Source organism: Mytilus californianus, unplaced genomic scaffold (assembly GCF_021869535.1).
Source record: "Mytilus californianus isolate M0D057914Y unplaced genomic scaffold, xbMytCali1.0.p SCAF_5, whole genome shotgun sequence".
NCBI lineage: Eukaryota > Metazoa > Mollusca > Bivalvia > Mytilida > Mytilidae > Mytilus > Mytilus californianus.
Genome location: NW_026262701.1, coordinates 6983498 through 7006125, shown reverse-complemented (window position 1 = coordinate 7006125; position 22628 = coordinate 6983498). Strand labels below are relative to the sequence as shown.

General features: G+C 32.0%; 1 protein-coding gene across 1 annotated transcript; it reads right to left on the bottom strand.

The window, feature by feature from the left end:
- Nucleotides 1–4591: 4591 nt before the first annotated feature.
- On the bottom strand, nt 4592–20756 carry LOC127701561 (ubiquitin carboxyl-terminal hydrolase 2-like). The gene is made up of 11 exons (XM_052205503.1): nt 20701–20756; nt 18600–19488; nt 17870–18050; nt 17368–17476; nt 14828–14941; nt 14252–14316; nt 13549–13652; nt 11076–11153; nt 10544–10721; nt 10060–10186; nt 4592–9477 (listed from the first exon to the last, which is right to left on the bottom strand). The coding sequence occupies exons 2-11, from the start codon at nt 19368–19370 to the stop codon at nt 9390–9392; spliced, it is 1815 nt and encodes a 604-aa protein (XP_052061463.1). The 5' UTR covers nt 19371–19488; nt 20701–20756; the 3' UTR covers nt 4592–9389.
- Between the last annotated feature and the right edge of the window lie 1872 nt (nt 20757–22628).

Below are 22628 nucleotides of genomic sequence, written 5' to 3'. Positions count from 1 at the left end.
TTGTTCTTTGTTTCCCTGCTGCTGCCTGTGCACTAATGTCAATGAGCTCTTTGTTTCCCTGCTGCCTGTGCACTAATGTCACTGAAATCTTATTAAACAAATGAGATTGGTTTATAGAAAGACCATATAAAAACCTAGACAATAGTTCCTTTGCCTGAGAAGACCCATTTTAATTGTTACAATTATTCAAATTTGATTTTTAACTCTCCTTATTTGGAAAGTGGCAAAACATGCAACTGACCATTTAAAGCTTGAGATTGAGGCATTTCTTGACCAGTGTGATTATCTATTCATATCTTTTGTATTAGTTGTTTGTTGTCTAGACGAAGTTAACCGCCTTGTGGTCTCATGTTTGCCTCAAGGTTTTGAACCCCAGTCGGGTCAAACCAAAGACTGTAAATGGTATTTGCTGCTTCTCCGCTATGCACGCTACATTAAGGAGTAAGAGGAAAGACTAGTGGGCTCGGCCTTAGAATAATGTTTCCCGTTAGGGTAACACGTCTTTCTGTGGATTGTTAACTTGTGAACTAGCACGTTAAAAAAACAGCTCAGCATTTTTGGTCAACTACAGAGCAGGGTTCATATTCATACAACACTAACATGTTCTTGTCCTGAATATGCATTTAATTTGCCACTGGATGTTATCCAGCCATCCATCTAGATGAAAGTTATGATCTGAATCAGGTTTGATAGATATAGGATAGCACCCAGTAAATCCACTGAAGAAAGGCAACTCAATCTGAGCTTAACTAGTGAGCACTCTGGGATAACATATTGATGTTTATACAACAAATATCACAAAATAAATAGACTTGAAAAGAAATATTTTTTATAAAACATACAAATTTAATAACCTGGAATTGTAACAGACTGCTTCTTTATGAATGGATTTTTCAAGGAAGCAAGGAATGAAAATATCATCCAGCCTAATAGTATGGTTTACAAGAAACAATGGGAACAATAACAATGTACCTGTGAGGTTCAATGGACCGTTTGTACTTGTAAATACTGTTGCTGAAGATAAGTCATACACACATTGACATAGTACATGTACAAAGAATAGTTCATATCCATGTATTGCATGAATTTTATCCTAAGGTTGTTTCATGCAACTAGTTCGTTATTAAACATTTCTCTGTTTCTTACATAGAATTTTTATAGAAGTTTTCTGATGATTCTAGTTCAAAATTGAGATGGACAAGAGTGCACACACTGAAATGTTTTCTTGCTTTTCTAATTATAATTGAATTTTATATTGGAAGAATTTATGATGGGGGGGTTTATAAACTTAAATGATCCATGAAAATAAGGTCAAGGTCAGATGAACCCTGACATTGACAGACATTTACACCTTGCAATCATTCCATACACCAAACATAGTTACCTATTGCTTGTAGTATCCAAAAAAGGACATTATAAAGACAAAAGTGCACACGCTGAAATGTCTCACCTGCTTTACTGACCATGATTGATTTGATTTTGAAAGTTTTAAAATAAATGTTTTCCTACAAGTATCACATAACCTTAACATTATCAATGATCCATGACAATAAGGTCAAGTTCTGATAATCCAGACAGACATGTACACCATACAAACCATTCAACTTAACATTGACCAATGAACCATGAACATGATGTCAAGGTCAGATGATACATGACAGACAGACATGTGCATCTTCCTATCATTCCATACACCAAGTACAGTTGACCTATTACTTAGAGCATTTGAGAAGAGAACCAAATTATAGAAACTTAACTTTAACCAATGAACCGTGAAAATGAGGTCAAGGACAAATGATACCTGCCAGAGTGACATGTACACCTTACAATCATTCTGTATACCAAATAAAATATAGTTGACCTATTGCTTATAGTAATTGAAAAACAGACCAAAACACAAAAAAAACTTTACATTGACCAATGAACCATGGAAATGAGGACATGGTCAGATGAAACCTGTAAGCCTGACATGTACCCCTTACAATCATTCCATATACCACATATAGCTGATATCTGAGAAACTGACCTAACCTTGTAACTTTAATCTTGCTCACTGATCAATGAAATGAGGACGAGGTCAGGTGAACCCTGTCTGACAGACATGTAGACATGGCAAAGAATCCATATACCAAATATAGTTATCCTATTACTCATAATAAGTGAGAATTTCACCAGACCAAAAAACTAACAAAAATTTCAAGCAGTTGCTGAACCATGAAAATGAGGTTAAGGGTAATGGAAACTTCATAACATAAGGTATCTGCATACAAGGTGTGAAGCATCCAGGTCTTCTACTTTTGAAATATAAAGCTTTATACAAATAGATTACTCAGCCGCTGACTATTCAAATGAGGCAACGATTTTTGTGCTTTGTATAGAATATTACCATGAAATACTATAAGATGTCTCAACATTGATTCATATTTACAAATGATGTCCTTAATTGTAGTGATTATAAAATTTAGTAAAGTTTTGACAAGTTTGTGATAACGAGAACCCTGGTTCAATTTTTTTCAGTAATACATACAGGTAGATTTTGTTTGTTAAAATCAAATACATTGTCCATACATGAACTTCATCTAACCAAACCAAAAATGAGGTCAAGGACAATGGACATATGCCAGATAGTAACTTCAGAACATAAGGTATCTGCATACATTCTGAAATATATAACTTTTTACAAATAGTTTATGACATTACTGCTGCTAGATTAGCGTCCCCACGTCTCACATTGTTGACATCAGTCAAAGAGAGACAAAAATATTGGATCCTCAATTTTTTCATACTACTGTTTTACTTAGACAACAAATTAAAAAAATATTGAATCCTCAATTTGTTCATACTCCTGTTCTACTTAGACAACAAATTCAAAGGGTCAATCTACAACCCTGACCTATACATGACATCTGAAGCATGACCTGAACACTTGATGATGATGATGGATGTCTGCTTAACGTCCTGTGGCAAATTAATATGTATCTTCAGGAAAAGTACATGTTAATGTAATATGAATATTTACCCTGCTTTGTACTAGACCGACACGCTGAGCAGGATTTTTTAACGTGCTAGCTCACAAGGTAACAGTCCGCAAGAAGACATGTCACCTTATAAGGACACATTATTCGGACTCTGAGCCGACTTGTCTTTGCTCTTACTCCTTAATGCCGCGTGCTTAGTGGAGAAGCAGCAAATACCAATTTAAAAATGTTTGGTTAGACCCGGCCGGGGTTTGAACCCACGACCTCCCACACTCAAGGCAAACACGCTACCATGAGACCAATGAGGCTGTGAACACTTGATATCTTTCTTCTGTGAGTGTTTTTTTAATGAATACTTCATTTATTGATATATTGCATCTAATTCACATCAGGGCCATTGAATTCATTCTGGCCTTGAACAATAATCTCTTGTTTATTAGGAGTTCCAAATTCAATACTAATTGCATGTTTCTAAATTTGACTTGTGCCTTTGAGTTGTACAATTTCAAATATAAGATGGCTAAGACATGGACAGACAATCTACTTACTAGAGCGTCCACTGATTATGATAACCAGAAACATATAGACAATAGTCTATGTGGATATGAGGTAACAGACAATCTACTTACTACAGGGCTTCCATTGATTATAATAACCAGAAATATATTGACAACAGTCCATGTGGATATGAGGTAACAGACAATCTACTTACTACAGAGCTTCCACTGATTATAATAACCAGAAACATATAGACAATAGTCCATGTGGATATGAGGTAACAATCTACTTACTACAGGGCTTCCACTGATTATAATAACCAGAAACATATAGACAACAGTCCATGTGGATATGAGGTAACAATCTACTTACTACAGGGCTTCCACTGATTATAATAACCAGAAACATATAGACAACAGTCCATGTGGATATGAGGTAACAGACAATCTACTTACTACAGAGCTTCCACTGATTATAATAACCAGAAACATATAGACAACAGTCCATGTGGATATGAGGTAACAGACAATCTACTTACTACAGGGCTTTCACTGATTATAATAACCAGAAACATATAGACAATAGTCCATGTGGACATGAGGTAACAGACAACCTACTTACTACAGAGCTTCCACTGATTATAATAACCAGAAACATATAGACAACAGTCCATGTGGACATGAGGTAGCAGACAATCTACTTACTACAGAGCTTCCACTGATTATAATAACCAGAAACATATAGACAGCAGTCCATGTGGACATGAGGTAACAGACAATCTACTTACTACAGGGCTTCCACTGATTATAATAACCAGAAACATATAGACAACAGTCCATGTGGATATGAGGTAACAGACAATCTACTTACTACAGGGCTTCCACTGATTATAATAACCAGAAACATATAGACAACAGTCCATGTGGATATGAGGTAACAGACAATCTACTTACTACAGGGCTTCCACTGATTATAATAACCAGAAACATATAGACAACAGTCCATGTGGATATGAGGTAACAGACAATCTACTTACTACAGAGCTTCCGCTGATTATAATAACCAGAAACATATAGACAATAGTCAATGTGGATATGAGGTAACAGACAAACTCATTCATTATGAAAGACTATTTTATTTATAACTGCCCTATAAATGCAGCTTGTTTATTTTTCATAGGAAATACATGTAAGCAATAACAAATAAATTAATCAAAACAAATAGGGACTTATCAATAAATCATATGAAGCCTGAGTGATAAACAAAAGGTTTATTATAACTGAGCTACAACCTGGTCTGTCCAATATTGATTCAAGTTTACAAAGGATTAAACTCAGTCTTTACAGTGTTTTTAATTAATCTACTATTGAATTTTACTTTGATATGTGATATCAACTTTGTTGTTACAGTGAATCTATTAAAAAAACTGCACATTTGTAAAACATTAACAGACAGAAATTTGGGTGTCATAAACATTCTTATGAACCAATATTAAAACAACCTAATAATTAAATAATAAAAGGTTGAGCAAATAAATTAAGCTTGAATACAATTCTTTTTCTTTACTTTGATCAATAATTTAACAGTATCATTACAAACAACCTATGTATTAAACATGACAATATGTCTAAACTGTAATGTAGATAATACACACATATAAAACATCAACTCTCAATGTAACATAGTACATGAATTATATAACAATATGAATACACAAGTTAACTGACATTTTCTGCTATGGGTGACACTCAATTCCTAGTCAACATCAGTATGATGTATTTTAAGTTTGTCAATTTTTTCCTCCATCTTAAAATTTTCAAATTATCTGAGTTTCACTTAAAACTTTTTTCTATTTCAGCCATATTTATTTCATTTTAAATTTAACTGTTTTCAACCAAAATACACCTGATCTGTTGTTAAAAAATATAATTAGTGTTTTTCATCTCTGTGTCTTTAGACAGAAGTACTGAATTTTATATCAAATGTCATTGGATCTAGAGAAGAAACTTAAGCTTGTTACTATTACTAGTATTCATGTTAGGTCTGATTAGAGCCACATAGAATCTTGCTATCCTTCCACAAAATCAGAGGGAGAAAGAGAAATGTCTATGTTGATTTTCACTAAAATTTAATAAATCAAACATGAAATCGAAGGAAAATAGTGGAATAGGAAAGGATTGAGAATCTAAAAAGATTATCTTATCTAGCCTTTCTTATGAACATTGCTCAAATACATAAAATTCAAAGAATCATTTAATTAAGTACAAGATTTCTATAAAGATGTGTAATTTAGTGATTGTCTACAATAGAAGATCTGAGCAAGTTCATAGCAAGAAATGTTGCTTTCCAATATTTTTTTATCAAATTTTGGAAACTATCCATATGAAATTTTTAGCCTTGAATTATTTGTTAATATGCCTACATTAAATGTTTGTTAAAACATATCTAACTTAGAGAAATGGCTTGATAAAATTTAGTATAACATGCTTGATATAATCAATATCAATAAAGGGCAAGAAATAAAAACATCCCTAACAAGCAACAACAGTGTATAAATTGTTAACAAATCGCACCTTCTACTAGGATGGGCATTATAATATCTTCACCGCAGGGAATAATAATTACACACCCTCTCCTGGGTTGGGTATAATAAATATATGGTATTTACATTTTCTACAATACTAACTGTACATATCACAGGCTTGGTGTCACAATCAAATTCAAATGATAAAAATGTCCATTCAAAATAACGTTGGTTTCTCGTTTAATGTGAGGTTTATATCAATGTGACAGCAACCCAAAAATACAATAAAAACCTCTAGAAGTCAACCAAAGGCAATTATCTACATATCAAACTGTTAAAACTGGTATCCAGAAATGTGGAGTAAATTCAAAAGCCTATCAAGGTTTGCCAAAACCAAATTCCCTTAAGAACCAAATAAATTGCAATATTATCACTAACAAGAATCCTAACTTCAAAAGGACAAACGCACCAACATGAAATGGGGTTAAAATGTTTTTCGTATACTTAACACTCACCCTTTTTATTTAGCAACATTTTTTTTAAAACTTTGGTATTGTTTAATAAGATTTTCGTCCTGTTGGATTGAATTGCAATTTCTGATTTTTGAAAAACATTCACCAGGGTTTTACACTTTTACTGTTTGTATTGATTTTTCTATTGTAATAGTTATAACTTATGATCACTTATCTAATTGCATAATTTGTACATGAAAAAAATATTGAGAAACAAAACATTATTTTTGAATGGCCTTATGACAACAAAATTAACTTCATATAGAAGAGCACTATCATCTGGAAATGGCTAAATCAGAAATTCTATACAGATCTTTTCTCTTTTTTCAATAAATTTTCATTTAAAACTGGGAATACTTCTATTGTCAACTTGGATTTTGGACCCAGAAAGCAAACTTTTCTTTACAAAACATTTTATGGACTTATATTCACCCTTGTTTATACTTTGTGAAGTCTTGGTTAACTTTTGCCATATTTGTAGGAAGGATTATATCTCTCTTCCATTGTAGATATTTTTATTATAAATGTATGACTTACATCAAAAGATGTTATTTTTTTATTAATTCTAAGAAAATATGTATTTATTGATGAATAAAATATAAAACAGTTTTGGAAATATAACTGATAAATGTAATGTAAAAAAAAAACACTTGTTGGGGCAACAACAAAAATGTAAAAAGTTCACTACATAAAACTTTCCATGGTAAATATAATAATTGTTTAAATATATACAATGTAACATGATTAGAATGCATAGTATAATATCTCCTGATAACAATGGTAAAATGCTGTAATTAAAGGGACATCTCAAAATATCATCATTTCTTCTTATTTGGTGTTCATCAATGTTAGGTTTAATCCTTACATCAGATATATATTGTCTGCAAGATGTTTAGGACTTTTCCAAGTTGATTATTTAGTATATAATTTTTTGTTTGTTGAATCTTGAAATTGAAAATTTTCTTTTAAACCAAAAACCATTCAGTAACACTGTTTTTTTCAAATGGGTAATTTTGTTTTAATCAAGAGAAATTCAGTTTATTTTAGGTGTTACTGTTTAAACAAAACTTGCTCAGTCATAACTCTTGCAAAATAAATATTGGATAAAGTTTCCTGAATCAAGCTGTTTCCACTGAGCAATAGTAATTTCGACACTTAAAATTGTACAGACACCTAATCTGTTGGACAGGATAAATGAATGGTACGAATATGATGACATTTAAAGAGGTCACTGAGTAACAATTAGCTCATTGGTAAGTGACTCTCGGCTCATTAATAAAGACAATTACTATTTGTTCATGAACAACATTAAATAGATATTGATCTCATGTATACCTCATAACATATAAAATTATTAAATGATAAAAAACAAATATGTAGAAAGATAATATAACAGTCAAGACCTTTCACAATATCAAAGCTGCCCAAACACTTCACACAAGATTTTACACAGCCAGGACAGTCAAACTCAGTTATCAACATTCAAACTTCTAAATAATCTTTGACTACATTAATTGCTTTCTTTGACAACACTGAAAGTTCGTTGTAGTCAATGTTTGGCCATTATCTGAGTTTTATTCTACAATCATACAGCTACTTTTTTCAGATTAAAGTTTAAATACAATAATTCAGTCACTGCACTTTACAATAATTTGTTTACAAACACAAAGCAATTAAAAGTAAAGATGCCATGTTAAGTATATTTGATCCCAGTAAGTAATATTCTGTTGTCAAAACAAAACATTCAAATAATCATTTAAAAGCTCACAAATTTACCAAAAATATTAGAGTATTGTTCACATGTGGCTCGGATTTCATGTAAAATATCTGAGACTGCTTTAGAAATTGAGACTTTATTTGTATGTATAAAATGAACACATTTATTCCTTCACTGCAAATTTACACATTTACTCCTTCACTGTAAGTTAACAACCATGTACAACCTGATTACAAATCACAACTCTATATAACCATTCACTTCTTAACAGGTATATATTGATATATCATTCTTACCCATTTCGTTATTTACATGTAAGAGGTATATTAATAATTCAAGCAATAAACATAAAACAATAACATGCATAAATGATAAACAAAGTTTTATAGTGTACTACTAAATATTAACATTCACATTCATTTCATTTGTTAATACTTTTTGAGTTAAGCTTTCTAGCGTATGTGGTTTCAAACCAACCATGGTCTCTTTTTACATTCCTATTTGACAATTATTCCCAGCTTTTTGTCTTACTGTTATCCAAAGTCTGGGTCTCCTACACCAAACCACAACTTAAACATATCTTGTACTTAAACCACTAGCTAAATATATAGTTTGTGACAAAAATTTTCATAAATTCTAAGACCTGAAAACTGAAACATCTATTTTGATTCATTGAATCCTCTGAAAATTAGAAACGCATCTATGAGGCAATTTCAACGTTTCTCATACATTTTAGTCTGATTGAGTTACAGGAGCCTACCAATAAATGCAATATCAAAGTTTGATTCCTGTGTTTACATGGAAAAGGCTTCAGAAAATTGCAACATAACATTAGTACTGAAAGATCGTGTAACATTATAAAATGAATATAAACCAATAGAGTCTGAGTTTTATATATTCTGATTTAAAAAAATGTTTAATACCAACATTCTCAATGTCATAACAATTATTTATGGTTTATATTTATGTAAACTGTAATAAGGTGAACTCACCAGATGATTTTACATTTCTGGATTTAGATTTTTATGATTCTCTTTTAAAGAGGTCATACTCAGAGAAAAAAAAAACCTGATTCTGTTTTCGAAACAATACATAATTCTTCTAGTGTCTTTACTAATTTTTCTTTGTTTTCCTCTGTTAACCCATCATTTCACTCTATGCTATAATCTAGACGACCTACTTGAAAGTTCATAGAATACTAAATATGCTTCTGACGATACTGTACTATGCATTGAAGTTGATGATACCCTGAAATTCATCAATTTATAGTAAATATATTACAAATATAAGTTATATTTAAATAACAAATGAAACTATGGATGACAAGAATGATAACTGAATAATAGAGAGAATACTGATTATTATCTGGTAATGGACAACTTTCAGACACAACATGCCACTATCAATAGATCATTCAGAATCTGGTCAGGCTATAAATCGTCACCAGACACTGTTAATTATGTGGTTTGGCCTTATCTACTTTTTATTTGATAAGAATGATAACTGTTGTCTTCCTAAATTTCAAATAATGAAACTTAAACAATCCTTATACATACATTTACTTTTTTCAAGAATAAATCCATTATATTTAATTCTTTGTATACCATCTTTAGGGTACATCACTTTCTTAATGTGAAATCACTTATCAATAATACATGGGTACCAATAAACAAAACTGAAACCATTTTTCAATTATCGAAAATTTCATGGCTTCAAAATGACTTCTATCATACATTTTTTTTGCATCTTGTCTACTGGTTATCCTTAAAGAGGAACCAGCCGCCATTTTAAGCATGTTTACAGGAAACTACCTGGCCTACTGTTACCTACCTGTTATCATTAAATAGGAACCAGTCTCCACTATAAGGATGTTTACAGGAAGCCGTATAATGACCAGAATGTACACTGCCTGAATGGTTACTGACTGCATATAAGTTGTATATAATTTTGCTATTTCCTTCAAAATAAAACACATTTCTTATCATTATCTATTTACCATGATAAACAGTCTGATAAAAATCTATAGACTTCATAGGGTATTGCAAAAATCTATGCAAATTCAGATTTAAAAAATTTATTGTTTAATTATTAATTTATAAATTGATTTAATGTTCAGTGTTTGGATGATGGAATAAAAAAGATTAATTTTACTTTTAATTTGAATTTCTGTTTTTCATTAGTATTGTGGCTTTTGATAAGAGGTGTAGACATATGAATAAAGAAAGGAAAAATGTACTTCTTGTTTTGTTGGGATGATCCTAATCAAAATATTTTGCATGGCAGGTTATTTTGCATGACTAAAGTTTAAGTTTACCTTTTTCTGATGAGTATTCTGTGACATCCAAACTGTCTGGGAACTCGACTCGTGTAGACACTTTCTGACTGTATCGGCCCTGACTGAACCGTTTGAAATGAATCACCAAGATCTGGGGAAACTTTTGCACTGCAAAACTCTTCGAACAAGCACTTTTTCTTTTACATTTTGAGCATGTCTAAAAAGAGAAAAGGTATTCTTAGTCAATAAAAAAAGATGAGTAAAACAGCACACTGAGTTATATGCTGTATAAAAATTAAGAAGAAAAGTCTTAACATAACAGTTTATTTTAGACAGGTTTCTGGTTGAATTTCATTTTTCACTGTAAAGATCAATATATAGCTTGATAACAAATGTATGACCATATTAAAGTTATTCTTTTCTTTATAGATGGAATATTTCCATAAAATCTAAATACAAGAATAACCTATTTTCATAATTTTTTTCTTCAATTTTTTGGTTTGAAATAAACATTATTTTTCAAATATATAAATATCTAAATAAATATATGGTAAAATAAATGAATACATACTGGTCTCTCATCATGATCTAGTTCCTCTTCCTTCATAAATAAATTGATACAACTCTGTAATGTCACGTCTGATCTACCCTGAATAATATTTATCGTTGACACATGTACATAAGGAATTACTTAAGCAACAAATGATATCAATGACTATCGTTATTATAGGGTAAATGAGAAGCTAAAAGAAGAATACCATGCATTTTCATACTGTACACATAAACTGCATGGAAGAGATTTTAATCTATTTATATTAAAAGGGCTTTTCCCAGGGGGAAATGTAGGAGGAGGGATGAGTGTTGGTACTTTATCAAGATCTACCAGCCTTTCCATTTTATACAAAAATCTAGTAAATGCATATTGTGAAAACAGTTCTGAACCCCCACCATCAGTGTATAATCATAAAATGTGCCCCCTCCCCCCACCATCACCTTACATAATTTTTCAGGAATAGCTCTGATGAAATACAGGTAACATCTTATTTTGGGCACAGGACATTTTAGCCAAAAATTTAAAACTATTTGGGGATATTTGAGCATAGACATTATAGCCTATTTTAGCACCGAATTATTCCGTTCACCTGTATTTTTGATAGCCCATTTTAGCGAACACATACATGGTTGAAAAATATTCACCATACTAAACCCATGAACAATAAAATATTCTGGCAAAATGTTAATTGTTTGCATTTAAAATTTTGTTAAACATGGAAATAAATGTTGAAACAAACAGGAAATAAAGGTGCAATGTGTGATTGTTTTTCTGGATAATATCTTCAAATTACAAACAAAAACATATATTAATATAAATAGTATCGATGAATCTGCATCTCAATCTAAAGAAGATAAAGAAAACAAGTTCTATCAGTACTGTATAAGGGGGTATATGTACGTTCACTGGGATATAAATTCCTAGCTAGAATGGACTTGTTCCTTTGAGCTACCTTTTAAGACATTTAGCACTGTATTTTAATAGGCATTATATTTTTTATGTTGTGCTGTCTTGATATATTAATTTATTATTCAACTATGAATTAGTCGCTAAAATAGGCATAGCTAATTTCACTTTTCGCTAAAATGGGTTATACATTAGCTCTAAAACGAACCAAGATACAGATTATGAAGCTTTAGACATTCTGATAGATAATGCTGTAAGCTACCTTTGGTATGGATACAGACAGCTTCCAATAAAATGCTCCGCTGGGGCACAGCTTGATATGACCGCAGAGGTCGAACCCTGAACAGTTGGGGCAAGTATAGACACAACATTCAAGCTTGACACAGCATAGGATTCTGACACAAAATGAAAGTGGTCTAAGAACTTAAAATTTTTTAATTTACCTTTTCAAACCATATCATTATTATTTGCTTTTATATATAAATCAGAAATAACCAATTTAAAATGGAAAATTTTAAAGAAAAAAAAAGGAAAAAAAAAGGAAAAAAAACTCCCCCCCCAAATTTTTTGAACCCCCTTATGATTCATCACCCCAAACTCAATCCCAGCCTTCCCTTTGTGGTATGGTACCTTGCAGTACAATTTCAGAGAGATCCATACACTTGAACACAAGTTATTGTCTGGAAACTAGAAAAATGCTTGTTTTTTGGCCCCTTTTTGGCCCCAAATTCCTAAACATTTAGGGCAATTACCCCCAAACTCAAACCCAGCTTTCCCTTTGTGATATGGAACCTTGCAGTACAATTTCATAAAGATCCATACACTTACACACAAGTTATTGTCCTGAAACTAGATAAACTTGTTTTTTTGCCCTTTTATGGCCCCTCATTACTAATATTTTGAGGGAATTACCCCCAAAATCAATCCCAGCATTCCCTTTGTGGTATGGTACCTTGCAGTACAATTTCAGAGAGATCCATACACTTGAACACAAGTTATTGTCTGGAAACTAGAAAAATGTTTGTTTTTTTCCCCTTTTCGGCCACTAATTCCTAAAATTTAGAGGCAATTACCTCCAAAATCAATCCCAGCATTCCCTTTGTAATATGGAACCTTGTAATACAATGTCAGAGAGATCCCTAGACTAACACACAAGTTATTGTCATGAAACTATAAAAATGCTTGTTTTTTGCCCCTTTTTGCCCCCTAATTCCTAAAATTTGGAGGCAATTACCCCAAAATCAATCCCAGCATTCCCTTTGTGATATGGAACCTTGTGGTACAATGTCAGAGAGATCCATACACTTACACACAAGTTATGTCTGGAAGTTACAAAAATGCTTATTTTTGGCCCCTAATTCCTTAACTGTTGGTACCATAACCCCCAAAATCAATCCCCACCTTCCTTTAGTGGTATTGAACCTTATGGTAAAATTTCATTGAGATCCATTCACTTAAACTAAAGTTAGAGTGCGAAAACTAATGTGTCTTCGGACGACGACGCCAACGTCATACCAATATACGACCACAAAATTTTTTTTGCGGTCGTATAAAAAGGAGAGTGAAATGTGGACTAATGACTCACCTTTGGTATGGGCACAGAAAGATCCCAAAAAGGATCAAAAGTTGTTGACTTGTGACCACAATCATGGTAGTTCAGAGTACTTCTCAACTGACCAACAAAAATATCTGTTAAATAAAAAATGCACATATAATGGACTGCAAAGGAAACAGCTTGTATAATACTTCATAGTAAATTTATGCTTTAATTCAAAGAAATGATCGATTTCAACTTTCATTTTAAGACAAATGATAGCTTATAACCTGACTCAGTGGATAAAAAAAAGGAAATTCTAGTGCAGATGATGCAAACAGATAAAAATAGGATGCTGGACAATTCAGGAAATAACCATCCTCAAATAAAGAAATATAATACTTTTACTGCTTTCACTCGAGAATATAATAGATAATACAAGTAAATATGTGGACAATGAGTACAATTCCAGACAAACAGCCTGCAATATAAGGCAGATAATTGACACCAAATACTGTACCTACCATTTAAATCAGAATGATGCCTCAACATGATCATAAATTCAGGACTTAAATTAGACATCAGTAAACAAATTTTGCTTTTAACATGTCAAATATGTATTACAAAACTTATAATTTTTTAACTATTGGAACATACCTATATCAGTCACATGATACTAGAAAATGCTCTTAATCTCCCAATCAAAATAAAGTATACGTGCTATCAAATTATGTATATATAAAATGATACTAACCAACAATATGACTATTGTCATAAGTTAAGTAAACTCTCCAGTATTCTTGACCTTTATCTTTGTCCCTGTAAATTAAAATATAAATAAAATGTTAAAAGGTTAGCAGATGATTTTATATAATAGTAAAATCATATATACAATAACAGTCATGCCAAAATCAGTTCCTACCTTAATATAAAACTTTATTCAATTGGCTGTAATATGGAAATAATTGATTGTTAGTTGCCTTATATCCAGTGGCAAATATCTTCATTATTCATATTCAGGATAAAGGCATTTAATAAGAAAAACAAAGTAAGAAATATTGTGACAGCTTGATTTTTTCTCTAATGCTGTCTCTCATATCAAAATTTTTACTGATGTTATTGTGCAATTTATAAATCTTATGTAGGTTCAGTCCTTCTTCATGTTTATACAGAAGGTATAAACTACAGTTATACATATAGGGATGTTACCCTAGATTACTTTTCCACTTATAACCATTTCTAATCAACATCACTATGTCATTGCAGTAAGATAAAATTTGTTTACAAATAAATAATAAATCAATGCAGATGGGCATTTTAAGAAATTTACTGTGGAAAATCTTCATCTTTAATTGTGACAGGTTTTGGTTTCTTTGTGACACGATTTACATCTTCATGAAGTCCTTCTAACAGGTATCGTAGGAATTCTTGAGCATCTTGTTGGCTAAAAGAATAAATTGTAATCTTTACAGACCAAATTAATAAAATATAATGAAAGTGTCTTTATTTTATGACGCATTGATAATTGTTGTTGATGTGGAAATATATTTATCAAATAAATGGCAGGTATCTTAAGAGCATAAAAATTGTTCAGTAAAAGTATTTTTTTTTCTAGCTGTTAATGTTACTTTATAATATAAAAAAAAGCAGATGTGGTAGATTGCCAATGAGACAACTCGCCTTAAGAGACCAAATGACACAGATATTAACAACTATAGGTCACTGTACGGCCTTTAACAATGAGCAAAGCCATTACCGCATAGTCAGCTATAAAAGGCCCCGAAATGACAAATGTAAAACAATTCAAACGAGAAAACTAACTGCCTAATTTATGTACAAAATAATGAAACTGAAAGAAAAAAAAATATGTTAGTGTACACAGCAAGAAACTACAACCACAGAATTACAGGCTCCTGACTTGGGACAGGCACATACAGAATGTGGCGGGGTTAAACTAGTTTGCAGGTGCCAACCCTCTCCCTTACCTGGAACAGTGGTGTAAAAGTACAACATAAGAAAAAACTATAATAAAATGCTTCGCTGAGTGAAGCTGGATACGACCGCAGAGGTCCAACCCTGAACAGTTGGGGCGAAAATGGACACAATATTCGTGCTTGATACCGTTCTGAATTTGGATTGTAATTAAATATTTGACACATAATAGGTATCTGACACCGAATAACTGTAGTCAAAGAACTTAGAATTGGTTATAAGATTTGAATTTATATTAATTTTTTTTGCTTTTGTGCATTAATACACTATGCTGTTGCAAATTGACCCCCCCCCCCCCCCACCCTCAACAAAGAAATAAAAATTGACCCCCCCCCTTTTTTTTGCTTTTGTGAAATACACTATGTTGTTGCGTATTGACCCCCCCTAAAAAAAAAAAATTAGAAGAAATTTTCTTTTAAATTTCTGAAATCTGCAATGAAAACAAAATTCCCCCCAATTTATTTTTTACCTCCCTCCTCCCCCCCCCCCCCTTTTCCAAAAAAAAAATTCTTTCCCTCAAGTTTTGGTCATAATCTCAATTCAAATTTCCAATGGAGTTTGCAACCATAATTACCAATTTAAATATATCATAAAATTCTTAAATAGATAATTTAAAAGCAGTGTAAGGGAGGTAATCCAACATTGTACAATTTTGTTTTTGGATTACCTCCCTTACACTGCTTTTAAATTGTCCATTAACAAGGAAACCCTTTTCCCTTTTTTGCCCCTAATTCCTAAACAGTTTGAGCCATAACCCCCCAAAGCTAATCCTAACCATCCCTTAGTGGTATGGAAACTTGTGGTATAATTTCAGAGAGATCCATACACTTAAACACAAGTTATAGTCTGGAAGTTACAAAAATGCTTATTTTTAGCCCCTTTTTGGCCTCTTATTCCTTAACTGTTGGTACCATAACCCCCAAAATCAATCCCAACCTTCCTTTTGTGATATTGAACCTTATGGTAAAATTTCATAGATATCCATTCACTTAAACTAAAGTTACTGTGCGAAAACCAATGTGTCTTCGGACGACGACGACGACGTCATACCAATATACGACTGCAAAAAATTTTAAAGGCTTAACTCATCAGATGGATACAAATAGAAAAACATTTAACAAAAATACAGAGTGAATGTGGCAGGGTACTTATACATCCCCACAACAAAAAGACACGAATTACAGATCTGAGAGTACAATTACTGACAGCTAGTTCAAAGCCAATAACAACTAATAAAATAAAGTCATGCATCTATGCTTAAGACTAAAATATATGACCTTTTTTTCAGAGATATACTCTTAACCAAATAAATTCTTTTTTTATTATCCAAATATTATCAACCGTTAGTTATTTCTGTTATTCCATTTGAAGAGTGATAACTGATGACATGGTAATGAGAGCTCAATGTCTAATGTTGAAAGGTATGGCAGGTATTCTATGATCAATTTCAAAAGTAGTTGTGTGAAACCATTTGAATACTAGTATCTTTAAAGTGCATGTGTAACAAGTTCTATGTTTATATCTTTCCTGTACAATGCATTATACATCACTGAAGAACCTAAGACCTATTATCAACAAAATCTATATATACATGTACTGGGTAGTTGGAATTATAAGGTTATAACATTCTTTCTGTATTTAATGGTATTTATACCATGGCATGCTGTCCACTCAAGGAACATAGCATAAATGTCCCAAATACTTTTACTCTGTATTTGTACTATCTAAGCTTCCATTGTGGTTTACACAACAAATTTCGCAATAAAGTGTCCTTGCCTATAATCAAATTCATAAATCACTGATCTTACATATATTTTCTTAAGTGTTTACAAACTGGTAACATTGAATAGGAGACTGAAAATAATTCACTGAACTTACGCATAGCCCATGAATCTAGGAGCAAATCTTTGTATCTGTGTTTTAAAAGAGTTTGGCGAAACAGAAGAATCTTTATCCTTCCACATTCCCTCCATTAATTTGGCATAAGCTGTAAAAAAGTTTGTCAGATAAATAAAACATACACAGAGGAATTTTATCCTTCCATTTAAAAAAATCTTTGAAATGATCAGTTGCAAATAGTACATCTTTAAAAAATTAAACAAGAACCACACTGTTGGCCCATTTAAAATCTGGTCTACTCAAATTAGGTTCCATCAGTTTTGTTGTCTGATTCTTTTTTTTTTTATGGTCTTCATTTAAATATTAGGATGGTCTCTGGCTTCACTTAAATATTAGGACAGTATCAGGCTATATATATGCATGAAAAATATACTCTGATCATGCTAAAAGACATATACATCTTAAAAATGCAATGATTCCTTATATTGTTAATATAAAGATGAGAGGATGTTGTAAACACTTTTGTATATATATAACTCACCTGTTATAAGTTGTCCCTTTAGAGAACTGGTTGAAGTATTTTTATCAAGCAGATAATCTTCTTTCAGACAATATTCCAAAAGAGGTTTAGTATTACTAAGGCACTGAAGAACACTATTCATAAAACATGTGTTTCCAAGGTTACGTAAACCACATTTACCAGAACTGTAGTATTTGGTATTCTAAAAATAGAAAAAAATGTTGTTTTTTTTTAATTTTGTTAGCTTCATTGTCAATTATATATTTACAGTAGGTGTTTGATTCATACACAAATACTGATCTGTATTGGCTGCACAAAGAATTACTTGACTATATCATGTGTTTCCTCCAATTAATGCATTTTACACATAGCTCATGTACATGCAACAAAAGTTTTTTGTAATTGTTTAGAATAATGATAAATACCAAATTATATCTGATTGTTGTAAAACTTGTTGTATAGATGTTTAATATCATTTGTATTTTGGTTGGTACAAGCTATATTTATAAAGATAATTTGCAAAAGTAGTTGACATAATACATTGTTAATATATATATAAATATTAAATAGAAATATGAAATGATAAATTACTATCTCATAATAAATAATAATCATTTTATTCAAAAACTGTTTTATCACTGTTGTATGAGCTATTTGGAAATCATCATCTTCCCCTATACATGTAGGATGATACAGCTTTCATATCCCTACATAATTAACTACAAGAAATGTACACAAAAAGAAAACTTACTAAAGACGAGAGACTATTACTGGAACTTGATTCATGTAATGTATCTTGGTTACTATCCCGACGCCTTCCAGAAGGAGGTCTTCCAATATCTGACTTTGATGAAATACCATTTTCAATTACAGAAGATTTACGCGAGGCTGGTGACCATAAACTGTCAGAAGTATGATTTTCAATGTCATGAGAATCTTTCCTTGAAGCCCTAGACATAGTCCTGTCTGCAATATCTCTTGTCCGTGGTGTTATATAATTATCCTCTCTACCACCATTCAACTTCATGTCTCTGGTGGCATCACTTAAACTGGAAATACTGGATGATCTTCTCCTTAAAGAATTACTGGTTGTAGCTGCAACTCCATAATGTTCATTTTGTGGAGATTTGGCTTTTAGAGATGTTGCATGGTATGCATCAGAGTAAGAACTTGTATAGGAACTTTTGTAATCAGCTTTTAAAGGTCCATTACGTATACTGCTGCTTGTTGGACTTGTTCTTGTTTTAGTTTTAAAATCTGTCAATCTCCTCCCATTGGCATCTAGTGGGCCAGGTCCAGGGGGTAGAGGTCGTGAGTATGAAGGCCTTGACCCAGTACTAGTTATACTTGTTGACAAACCATGAGAGGTTTTTCTTCTATCAAGACTTGCACCCCGAGTTGTGGTAGAAAAACCATAGCTTCCTGTCCTATTCAAATTGCTAGCACGAGAGGGCCTTGTTTCACCTGGCATAGCGTAACTTGATAAGGTATTGTGTATTCGTGAATGAGATGTAAGAGACATTGAATTCAATAAGATTAATCTGTGTTTATCATGATTCAGTAGAAACTTTTACACCATACTGTACTTTTGAACTGTGGGAGAAATCACCAGTGCAGAAATCCTCAGTTACTTCCTACATCTGAAATGGAAAAAAATAAGGATGCTAGTCTGTTACTTCTTTTACTTTCCAAGTGCAAATAAAAGCTTTAAGGTATCATTTTGAGGCATAAAATAGGGTCAATGTCGAAGTCCTCAATACAACTATTTTTTTTTATTTTAGCCTAATGTGATAGTATTCCAACAGCACAATAAAAATAAGAAAGAAAAAAGACAAAACACAATAAAATAAGAAATAAATAAATGGAGAATGAGTCCATGGGACACAGACAGTGCCCCCCGCTTGCATAAAATGTTATAAAGGGACACAACTCAAGAATGGTAAAGTGACGCCACCAAAATTTGAACTTGACCTGAGTTTTGTGGTACAATAAGCATTTTGTATATGTTTCATAACATTTGGTTGAGACAAACTTAAGAGAAGGGAAACAACAAATTCAGAAATTTGTCCATTTGTAAAGGGGCATTACTCTAGAATTGTAAAAGTGACGCCACCCAAATTCAAACTTTATCTGTGTTTTGTAGTAATAAGCATTGTGTATTAGTTTCATATCATTTGGTTGAGGCAAACTAAAGTAAGAGAACGGAAACTAATTTTGGGATGTATAAACATTACACAGACAAGGGTAACACTTAATGCCCCCTCCACTACAACGGGGACATAAAAAGACAGAACACAATAAAATAAGAAAGAAAAAATATCAGGAGGACAACATACATAATCTACAGACAAGATGATGACCACACATCATCGTCACATGTGTATTTAAAAATGTACATGCAGTGACTACCATCAACACATATCAATGGTTTCATTTTCTTAACTAAACAAACATTTTGCATAAATTGGTGTAATAGTCATAGAAAAGTTCTATGAATATTAAGAACGAAAATCTGATGAATCAAGATGATGGCATGAAAATTGAAATGCTGCAAAAATATTGGCTTTTTTTTACTAGGATCATCAACATTTAAAACTTCCTATTGGTAAAGTAAACTGCTTTATCTTTCTGTAGCTATGAATATACTGCACGCAATCAGCTTTATTCTCTACAAAATTTACCAAATATAGTCAAAAGCAAACAGAGGCGTAGTGTAAATATCATTTTACCTACAGATTAGCAAATTTTGTTTTATTTTTAAGAATAAATTAGGCAACACGTGTAAAATTTTAACTTTCAACTGACGAACATAGTAATTTAGAGCCCTGTAAAAACATAAATGTTAAAACAACCTCTGTAAGTTTACGGCTGTCAAATTTTCTTGCCGATGGTCGCCATTTTGATTACGTGATTCTGACGTTGTCATAACAACTAGATTGTTGACATTAAAAATTCTGAAACAAATAAAGAAGACAGAATCAATTTAAATAATAAAAATATTAATGGCTTCGTTTGCTAGTATAAGTTAAATGCAATATTGTAACTTGTCAAATAGTATTCGGCCAATCAAATTTTGTTGTAATCGGTTCATCCTTCCATTCGAACCTCTCGCCCTTGTTCTTTTGTTTATCAACGTAATTGTTACATGCAATACATATTTGCATGATACAAAATGCAGAGTTTGAGTGGTATTAAACATGGAGAACCATATCTTCTGAACGAAATTGTACAAAATGGGAGCGATATGGATGGATTATCAGTGAGGATTAATGGAAGGTAAGAGTAATATTTCCCGCCAAAAAGTTTTCGCGGGAGTTTTAAAATTTTACAGGAAGGTACCAACCGCTTTTGAAACGTTTTGGCCACAGTAACAGTGCGGTCGTATTCGTATTGGTTCACATTATTTTCATCATGTTCTTTTATACTTATAGCTGCTTAATTACGACTGTTATATTATTTAAAAGCTCACTGACAATTTATTTATTTTGCTTTGTATATCCCGGCTTCCATGTTGAACAATTCATCATTGCCCCCTGAACTACTCGTCTAGATTGAACTAAATTTTAAAGGAATAATGTTTGGGGGTGTCTATGAAAGTTATTCATTTCGTTCCGATCGAATGAAAAACGTTGCCTCTAGAGGCAGTTCTTGATAGAGAATTACGTCCTAATGATAAACTTATTCATTTAATCATAATTTTGTACTATTTCACCACGTTTATAATATGTGAAATGTTGTTTTATTATTGAGTATGAAAATATTATTATCGTTTACCTGCACTACACTACAGTACACAGGTTTATATTTGTAACGTATGATTGATTTTATATGTACCTGATTTAATTTGTCTGAGTATTGAAATATCACTTGGCTGGTCAGTTTTATCATAAAAGGCGTACGCGTCTGCAAGCACACTTGGGTGTTCAGTCTGTCACAATATTGACAAGAAACAAAAAAGTAACGAACACCTGATGAAGACAGCCATATAAATTGTACTTAATTTATAATTAATAGTACATATGCTGGTTTCAACCAATAATTGTGGTTAACGATAACCACAAATTACGGGTAAAGTATACCAATATTATAAGTATGATTAAAGTTTACCAATATTAACCATACATTGTTTTAAAACTGACAAACATTGATCGTCACAACTCATTTCAATATGCAACATGCTTATGACAGAAAGTAAGAACTATTTGGTTCTATTTGATTGTTTAAAATGGTCATCTGAAATATGATAAAATCATGATTAGTTCCTTATAGATCTTGAGTTATCCAATAATATTTTCGAGGTATTGGTTCATGCTCGCAACTGATACACTTAATGTACTGAACCCAAAATTGTAACGAAAGGCGAGCGTGTTACAATAGATATAAGATATGATTGTTCAAAAATTTATTATACATTTCTTCTCCTCTGAAGCGAAATATTTTAAAAAGTTTAGTGATTTGTAGATCCTCTACAAAACAGCCCAATTTCTTGCTGATCTATGCTTTTGGGAATCACTTTCCATAATTTTCAGTGAAACACCTCGATCGGTCAAATTGAACCAAACTTTTCAGGAGTAATGTTTGGAAAGGTGTCTATATAATTTCCTCATTTCATTCTGATCAGATTAAAAACATTTTTGCCAGAGGCAATTCTTGATTCTGATTGGCCCAGTTTTCAAATTTCTTCTCTCTGAAACAGCAATGCCAAGTCTCCTCAAATTTTACGAGACTGATGGATTTAGAGACCCTCTACAAGATATCCTCATTTAGTTCTGATTGGATT

What these genes read in the sequence shown, in the direction of transcription:
- LOC127701561 (XM_052205503.1), bottom strand. Translation starts at nt 19,370, where the DNA reads ATGTCTCTTACATCTCATTCACGAATACACAATACCTTATCAAGTTAC. An exon ending in GTAATAGTCTCTCGTCTTTA is followed by an intron (nt 18,051 to 18,599) that starts GTAAGTTTTCTT and finishes TTCTATTTTTAG; the next exon opens with AATACCAAATACTACAGTTC. An exon ending in TGACAATAGTCATATTGTTG is followed by an intron (nt 13,653 to 14,251) that starts GTTAGTATCATT and finishes TTTATTTAACAG; the next exon opens with ATATTTTTGTTGGTCAGTTG.